The sequence below is a fragment of the Pinus tabuliformis genome, chromosome J (assembly GCF_031772625.1).
Source record: "Pinus tabuliformis cultivar Carrire ecotype Pingquan chromosome J, CPIR1, whole genome shotgun sequence".
Lineage (NCBI taxonomy): Eukaryota > Viridiplantae > Streptophyta > Pinopsida > Pinales > Pinaceae > Pinus > Pinus tabuliformis.
The window spans coordinates 1,141,117,602-1,141,126,773 of NC_142295.1; the positions used below are offsets into that span (position 1 = coordinate 1,141,117,602).

Here is a 9,172-nt window from a genome sequence, read left to right on the forward strand (position 1 = left end):
TAGTCCATTTTTGAAGAGGCTATTTCAAAAATTGGGTTAGATTTGGTTCCATCAATTCCCTTCTCAATCCTTATAAATCTCAACCATGGTTAAAAATTTGTTAAATTTGAAGTTGTCAATGATGGACATATAGTAGCCTTGCCTATTAAATGGGGGAACACTATTTATGACGACAAATTTCCCATAACAAGTATTGGATCAAGTGAAGGTTCAGAAAAAACAACTGGATAGTGGTGCAACGCAACACCATTTAATGAATCCAATTCATTATTACTACAGACTTCCCATACCACGTAGTGGATCAGGTGAAGCATCAGGAAAAACAACTGCTCAAGGTTCTAGATATGATTCCTTGAAGGAAAAGAAAGCTGAGAATAGTTTCTTATCGGTATCGGCTAAGTGGTTGTGCTGAAGAAATAGCCTAGTATCCACATTTAACATATATAATATATAAGTCATAATTTAGTCCATGTGATAGGTCGCTGAAGAAGGTTTCAATTGTTTGTTGATTGGCAACCACTCATTAAGAACATTATATATGTTAGCTGTTGTTATGAAGAACAAAATATTCATGACAATCCTTTCTTAGATATGTTTCTCTCTTGCTACTCTATGTCTCTTACTCTCTGTACAACTCAAAAATAATAACGGGTTCCTGCCTCTGATTTCTGCCACCAGAAATTTCCACGTCAGCACTAGTTCACCCTTGACCAAATCATTCTTCAATATTTTTAGTTCTGCCAGTGACTACTTTGACTTGTATGAAATGTTGTCTTTGTTAATTAAGAGACCTTGCTAATTAAGAAACCAACACATTATTGGGCTTTCCTAACTGATACCTCTAAATCTTTGGGCTAGGCTCAACGTGCAAGGGCAATATCCCCCGAGTATCCAGCAATGGTTGAAGTCAGCCAACAGGTGGAATAAACAATAGCTCCTAATGTTTTTCAATGAATTACTTTCTAAGATCGAAGCAGTGATATGAAGGAGGTTTTAGGTATCAGAGTCTCTCACTAATGATGATCACAATTTAGGACTCAATAAGAAAATTCTGTACGCCCACAGCTGGAAAAACATTTAAGGATGTTTAAGGTGGAGGATGCAATGTCTGGTGAATTTGCTCCAGAAATGGCCTGCGCGATGATCTTGCTGGTTTACACACCATCTACCTAGCACGTGCTATTAGAGAACAATTTGTGATCCTCTAAGTTAACAAGAATCACTTGGCAACTTTAGAAAAGACTTCAGAATTGTAATCTGCATCACTTTACCTTAAGGCTTAGGCACAGGCTGTGAACTTGCCATAATGACCAGATTTCCTCAGATCGCCAATCCCAGAGGCAGCAGCACAGTCTATCGGACTTGGCTAGGATACTCACAATGACAGCAACACAAAGAATGCATCACTACTGGATATAGACAGCTGCCACTTGTGAGATACCATGGTTCTTTGTCTCTTGTAGTCTAATGCATAAAGGTTTACACTGGCCAGCTTCCCTAGCCCATCTGGTGTATATAATTTCATTTTAAAACATGCTACTTTGGGAGATGGGTTTTAACTCATTGTCTTTCTGTTTTTTTGTGTTACTTGTATTATAGTTCTTTATATTATCATATAAAAGGTCACTGAATGATGGTCTCCTGGTCCCTGGATAAATAATAGGCAACACTAATGTTTCTATTGTATAACTGTTTTAGTTCATATTAATAGAAAGTCTCCAGCCGAACATTCAGGAGGAAATATTGAGCTAATTTGAAACATTTTATAAAAATCAAACTGATTTAAATGAGCAACAAACGCTTCCAAGAGTCTGTGCTAGAAATAAACATTTGCAATGGATCATCCTTTGAAATAAGCTCTGAATAACTTTCAGCTTAGTATTATCACATTTAAAAATTAATAATACTACGTCCAAAGATATCAACATAGAAGAAAAGGATCCACAACAGAAATTCTACTGGTAGCCTGCCTGTCTCAGAACATATTAAAGTTAAGAGGCATCTTAACTAGATACAGATATTGAGTTTGGTCCCATGAATACGAAATACCTAATTTTAGGCATTTTAACTAGCAACAGATATTGAGTCTGACCCATGTATACCAAAGAGCTCATTTCTGAGGCATCTCAGAAGCTTCTCAGTCTACTTTTGGTCCATAATGTTTGAGTATCAATTTTGGAGAGATCTTCATCATCCAAACGCTTCCAAGTAGTTATAGAGTGTACACCTTTCCAGCCTCCTCGTGAGTCTTTCTCCAGAGATGCGACAACTACTCTGCTTCTCCTTGACCATCCTGCTTTGCCATAGGCATGATACCCAAATCCCCCAGCATAACACAACTCAATTCCCCTCAGCCTGCCACAGAAATCATTTAAATGATCATGCCCTGTGAATGCAGCCTTCACATCTCCTGCTTTTACCATTGTTTTCATAAACCCAGAATTGTATGAAGGACAACTGATGGCCTCTTGTTTGATGCCGATGATGCTGGAATTGCGAAAAATCTTTACTTCTGGAAGAGGAATGTGGAAATACACTAAGCTTGGAGCAGATTCTGACTGTGCTGATGGGTTGCTTTTGTATTTTTTCTGAGCCCATGCACAATAATAATACTCAATTATTCTCAATTTGTAGGAAAATACAGTGCACATCAAACACTCTTGTTGAATAAATGCAAATTGCATTCTGTAGAATATATTTTCCATTACTGCCGAGAAGTCTAATAGTTTCCAACAACTACGCAGAATATTTGTAATTCACTAGGGATTGTTGGATCAGCAGTTACCGTTTAGGATTTCACGTCCACACCTATTAGTCATGTAGAAATGTTTTGACTACTTGCAATTTTGCATACAGGCAAAAATTTGTGCAATTTTATATATGTTTTAATTTTAAACTCTAATTTTGTTTGATTTTACCAATATTTAAAAGTGATGCGAATCATGAATGCTTAAGAATGCACTTCATATTTAACAGTCAAGTTTTGCAGTTTGATTTTACCAATATATAAAAGTGATGCGAATCATGAATGTCTAAGAATGCGCTTCATATTTAACAGTCAAGTTTTGCAGTAACATACATTCATGAGAAACAATTTCGCTTTCCAAGACCAAAACTGAACCACTTTGTTCATAAGTTACAATTTCAGGAAAAGTTTCTTCTAGGGTGTTCATATTCGTTTTGCATATGGTTCATCAAGAAAAAAATATATTTTCTGATAATGATATGAAAAATGTTCTGTTCCTAATGCATCATTTGAGACACCCAACTGATGCTCTCAGTGCAGCATCAGAAATTGTCAAGAACAGAATCCTTGATTTCATATAAAAAATAAATTAAGAAAAATTTTGGTCATTGAGGAAATAAGTTCTTTGATCTTTTTATTAGTGGGTTCTGGGAACTTAAATTCAGGCTCATGATACAAATATCGTGGGCACTTTCTCCTCTCAGAAGAGGGAAAAGATATTGATATTAAGAAAATTAACAAACAATTAATATGGCCTGAAAAGCTGTATAGTTCACTATGTAATATCATGTAATTTGATGAAATGAAACATGTGAGTATTGGCACCTGTCATAAAATTTCTGGCACTATTGGAATTTCTTCCCCCATTTATCAGAGTTAGCGAAAGCCTAAGATTGGACAGCTTCCAATTTCAAATTCAACATTTGGCATGCAAATCAGAAGCGTAAAGATTGGAGTGAATTTTGCATCCTATATGGTTAGGGCAAATTAATGGATGCTGGGACTCCCTCTGAGTCCCTCCAGTTTGAGCCATAATATGTATGTATGAGGGGAGCAATGCACAGTTTGAGTCTAATTTCTCTTATCGTATGGCACATGGAGCCTACAAAGGTTATTGGCAAATTTGAAACCCATAAACATCTTTAGCTTGCGTCTATGTTAGAGAATGCCACTTTTGCATCCTATATGGTTAGGGCAAATTAATGGATGCTGGGACTCTCTCTGAGTCCCTCCAGTTTGAGCCATAATATGTATGTATGAGGGAAGCAATGCACAGTTTGAGTCTAATTTCTCTTATCGTATGGCACATGGAGTCTACAAAGGTTATTGGCAAATTTGAAACCCATAAACATCTTTAACTTGCGTCTATGTTAGAGAATGCCACAGATGCTGCTTAAAAATCACACCCTAAATAATTCTGTGAGCATATACACATCTTAGGAAAAACAGAGGCCTAAATTAAAAGTTATCAAAGTGCTGATAGCCTGGTTTTGACACCTAGTCAGTGATCTTTTATCATTTAAACGCACTTGTGTATGTCACTGCTCTTCAAAACAACTTTGGTGACCAGTTTGACATCCAAATCCTAACCTAAATTGCTAGACCATATGTCAAACTTAAAATAAGTACCTGAAATAAATTGAATTACCTGCAATTTGTCAGAGGTCTCTTTGAACCAAGCTTGTTGAGAAGGTTTTATCCAACCATAGCCAGTAATGTTAGGATCCGTTGAGTAATCTCCACTGTCTAGAAAATACAGATTCAGAACGCTTTTACCCTCGAGCTTGGAGCCTTTCATCCCCTTTACTTCCAGATTGTAATTTCCAAAACCATCGATCTTTTTTCCATGGAAGTGAGGATTGACTTTGGATAGAGTATACTCCATGGGAACAATGTGTTCCATAACTTGTTTTCGTGTTAAAATTGATTCTTGGTCGTGGTTCCCTAAAACGGCTGCCCATGGAAGTTTAGCAGATACCGCCGGTTCAAATGCTGCTTTCAGAGAAGTTGCAGGATCTTTAGTATCCGCTCCAAATATATTATCTCCTGTTTACGATTGTACACGGCAGTAGGCACCATCGGTTACATGAAAATACATAATTAGTTTAATTCACTGGGGAAAAAGAAATGAAAATCACGCCTCTGCATAAATTGTGCAATTAATTGTCTTATTCATTCATCCAAAGTACAGTTAATTGTATTATTCATTCGTCCAAACAATTTACTGTTAGTAGACTTTAATCTGAGTGGTTGAGAAGAGGAGTTGTCCTCCCCACTCCAATTAAATTTTTACGAGTTTTTAATGAATATATTGTTACAATAATTTTAAGTACAAATAAGTTTTTAATGAATATATGGGATGGTTTTGAGCCTTTTTATTACTCAGTCTTATACAGGGTATTAATCAATCTTATACAGGATAGTTTAAAAAAGACTACAATTTTAATTGGAAAATAATGGAAATTTCGGCATTTTGATAAAAGTTTACTGAAATTTTTGAAAATCTGCGATAGCTTTAAGATTTTGGGTGTTTTAAGGTTTTTAATGCTACTAAATCCATTTTCACCTTAAAAAAAAAGTGATTCCAAAACTCCAGCAATCAATTTTTTTGAAAATTTGAAAATTTCATCACAAGATTCCAGAAATTTACATTACAGTCAGGGCAAAACTGTTGCCTCGTAGACAACGCCAATCTTATAGACAGAAGAATTTAAGATTTACTGTCAGTACCATCCTTTGAAAGTTGCCCAAAATTTTGCCATAACACATATTTCTCTGTAAGAAGGAATTACTATGTTATGATTTTGATTTTGCACTGGCAAAGCTCTTTTGATTTTGCACTGACAAAGCTCAGGGTTTGAATCTTATATGAAAACAAATGATATGATTTTGATTCTAAAACAGGGTAAGAGTATGCATTCAAGCAAACAATTTCCTGTAACATGATTTTGATTTTAAGCTGCAATGCTTGGGATTTAAATGTGTCTCCGTGGTTGTGTGACCTAATGAACTTTCCCAATCAATCCCTCCACCAAAAAGGAGGTGAACGGTAAAATCCTATCAGCTGGACTCTAAATAGAGTGCAAACTCTTCCAGTACAAGGGCTTCTGGAGCTATGCTATAAATTCAAAATTTAAAATCAATACCTGTGAAAACAATAAGATCTGGCTGCTCTGCTTTAATCATCCTCTTGATAAAAGCAGTAGTATTGAGGTCTGAACATGTGGAAACTTGACTGGGAAACACGTCCAAGCATTTCGTGCTTTGACCGTCTGCAAAATGCATGTCTGCCACCTGCCAAAGAACCCAAAGGAATTCATATCCCAAATTCAGACTGCAATTCATATATAAAAGAAAGAAAGAGCGAGATACTAAATGTTACAGCGTTTCTGTTTGAACACCTATTAAACAATAGAAAAGAATGTGTAAGCATTTCAGAATGATTGCAACAACAACATGGCATAGCAGGAGGTATACCTGCAAAATTTTGAACTGCCCATTACTGTTCTTAAACCGGAGAGGGGGCAGGGGCACTGATTTGGCTGTGGCTGTTGAAAACGCCCAGGCAGCTGTAGTGGAAAGAATAAGAATAAAGAACAAGAAAGTTTCCGCGAACAGAGAACGAGAATGCTCAGGAGTAGCCATGGTATGAAATGAGTGGCCACAAAGTAGAGCGATCAAGTGAGCCGATATGGTCTGAACACCCCCCGTTGGCCGATATATACGATGAGCTACCTCGAGTGTCTAACACAGACATTTGCCACATTTCGCTTATTTTTCGTAGAATACGCTGATGGATTAATATTCGCATATGTGAAGAACATGGTATAACCGAAACATGGTGCAAATTAAAGTCTAATTATAATGTGAACATACATGAGTCATCACATGTGATGACTCTCCTATCACATCAATCTGATGTGTTAAATACAATCTATCACATGCAAACATGACATTGATAATTTGATAATTAGTAAATTATACCATCACATCACATCACACATTAATCTTCTTATTGTTCAGTAGGACAGGACCATCACATGTACACATCATATTAATAATTTTATAACTATTAAAGAGGACCATCACATGTAAATATACTAGTCTCGAGAGAGCAAGGATACTATTGGTTACTTTAATATAACAACTTGCAATTTAAAATTACTCTTCATATTGGTAAGTTTTAACAAATATCTGACCATATTTATAACTAAGGATATGAATATTAATGTGGAAAAAAATCTTAATAGGGAGATATGCTATTATAAAGATATCTAATATTCCCCATTACACTAAAATAATTTTAAGTAATGTTAATACATAAAAGAATATAAGTAACATGACCTACTTCTTATTGCACCAAAATTTTAAGTAATGTTAATACATAAAAGAATATAATAAAGGATGATGTTATCATAATAATCATGAGTGGGATTGATAAATCGAAGTCAACATTTGAATCAACAAAATTTTTGGTATGGCAATGTTTAATAAATTATCTTCATCTCACAATTGTTATGTAGGTAGCATTATTTACAAAATTGTTGTACACAATTGGGAAGAAGAATATTAATGTGGAATGAAATCTCAACATAAGGACATTCATCTACCATCGCATAGATAGCAACCACACTCAACTAAAGGACATGCACTCCAAAACCAACTTGCATGGCATTAAAACCATTGGCAATGTTAGTATTGAAGTGAGGGATGATATTATCACCTCAACCTTGATTTAAACCACAAAACTATCTTCTAGTTTGGAAATTTTTTGGTGCATGTAATGATCTATAAACTATTTCCTCCTATTTTTAATGAAGTAATGCTTATAAATGGTCTCTTTCTTACAATTGTTGTGGACTAGTCACAACAGTCACGTAATTGAGATGAGGATAATTATTATGGAATAAAATCCCAACATAAGGATATGTCACTATAAGATAACATGTAACATCTTCTAGATAATAACCACATGCCAATAATGTCCCATAAGGCATGAATCACCAGCAATGAGTATCAAAGTGAGGGAAGATGTTTTCACATCAATTAAGGGACTTGCATCCAAAGCCAACTTCCTAATTAGAAAACATTTTGGTACAAGTAATGTGTAATATCCCCTTTTAATTATTTTTTAAAAAATTCCAATAAATCTTCTCTTTAGAATTATTCATAAAATTTACTCAAAAACTTATGTCGAAAATTTAAACAACACCATAACACTTTGCAAAAACTTATCAAAAAAATATTAGATAATACTTATAAGAAATTCAACCTTATTATATCAAATATGGATCTAGAACTACATGCCAAATATGGTTATGAGAACCTGTTAGAACCATAGCAAGATATATGAATGGTTGACAATGGCTCCTCTAACGTTATGCCCCTGTGAGAGATTTGATTGATCTCTCCTCACAATCTCCACGATAAGCCCAATGATCGTAATTGATTCGATCCCTCCTCTTCTACGTGACTAGGGTATATCTCTCAATACTGAACCCCTCCTGATTGGATAAGCTAGAGAAGATCACTTTCCACCAAAACTAACCCTCTACATAATGTGGGCTCTCACCTAGACAATCTCCAAGAGCCCAACTCAACAACAACAAAAAAAAATAATCCTAAATGCATGCCTAAGGAGTGATATCTCGTCCCTTAATAGTTATGGACTATTAGAATACCATATGTAAATACCATGGGTCATCCGAACACCATGGGTCGTTTTTTTTCTTTTATTAAAGTGACTTATAATATTTCTTTTTCTTTAGTCGCTTCAAATTAATTAATTATCCCATAGCCCATAATTAATTTTAATTTGTAACCCATGCTAATGATATACTCTCCTTTCCCAATGTCTGGAAAAAGGGACATTACAATCCTCCTTTCCCAAAATTGCTTGACCCCAAGCAATTCTAACCTCGATACCAAGATCCAAAAGAATTTGAAGAATCCATGTTGCATCATTGAGATGGAATCCATAATCTATATACCAGGACCGATTCTTGGATCTCACTACCAAAAAGGGAATCCAACATCCTCAATGTTTGAACACTCCAACTGTGTTGTACCAATGGCTAGAAGTAATATCCCTTAAGTTTCCCATTTGATAGGGTACCAACTCATAATCTCCCTCCAATCTAATTATTGGGGTCACATCTCATAGTAGATGTTAATTGTTACCATAACATCTCTAGAGTCCATGACTTCCCAAGAGTGCCTCTCTCACTAGTCATCGACAATCCCTGAAACATACTACCATGTTGACATTACACTTCTCTGATTATAATTGAGATGCCACTACACCATAGTTCTAACTTTTGAGTTTGCATCCTAATATACTTGCCATCCTGCTCTAACAACATGCAAGATTGGATTCTTGCTTCCTTGTACCATCCATCCATCACCTTCTCCTTATGTGGGTTGAGA

At 35.5% G+C, this 9,172-nt stretch overlaps 1 protein-coding gene across 1 annotated transcript; it reads right to left on the minus strand.

The window, feature by feature from the left end:
• Nucleotides 1–1,843: 1,843 nt before the first annotated feature.
• On the minus strand, nt 1,844–6,559 carry PAP29 (purple acid phosphatase 29). The gene is made up of 4 exons (XM_089379134.1): nt 6,224–6,559; nt 5,893–6,040; nt 4,395–4,792; nt 1,844–2,588 (listed from the first exon to the last, which is right to left on the minus strand). Exons 1-4 carry the CDS (start codon nt 6,389–6,391, stop codon nt 2,127–2,129), a joined length of 1,176 nt encoding a protein of 391 aa, XP_089235260.1. The 5' UTR covers nt 6,392–6,559; the 3' UTR covers nt 1,844–2,126.
• Nucleotides 6,560–9,172: the final 2,613 nt, after the last annotated feature.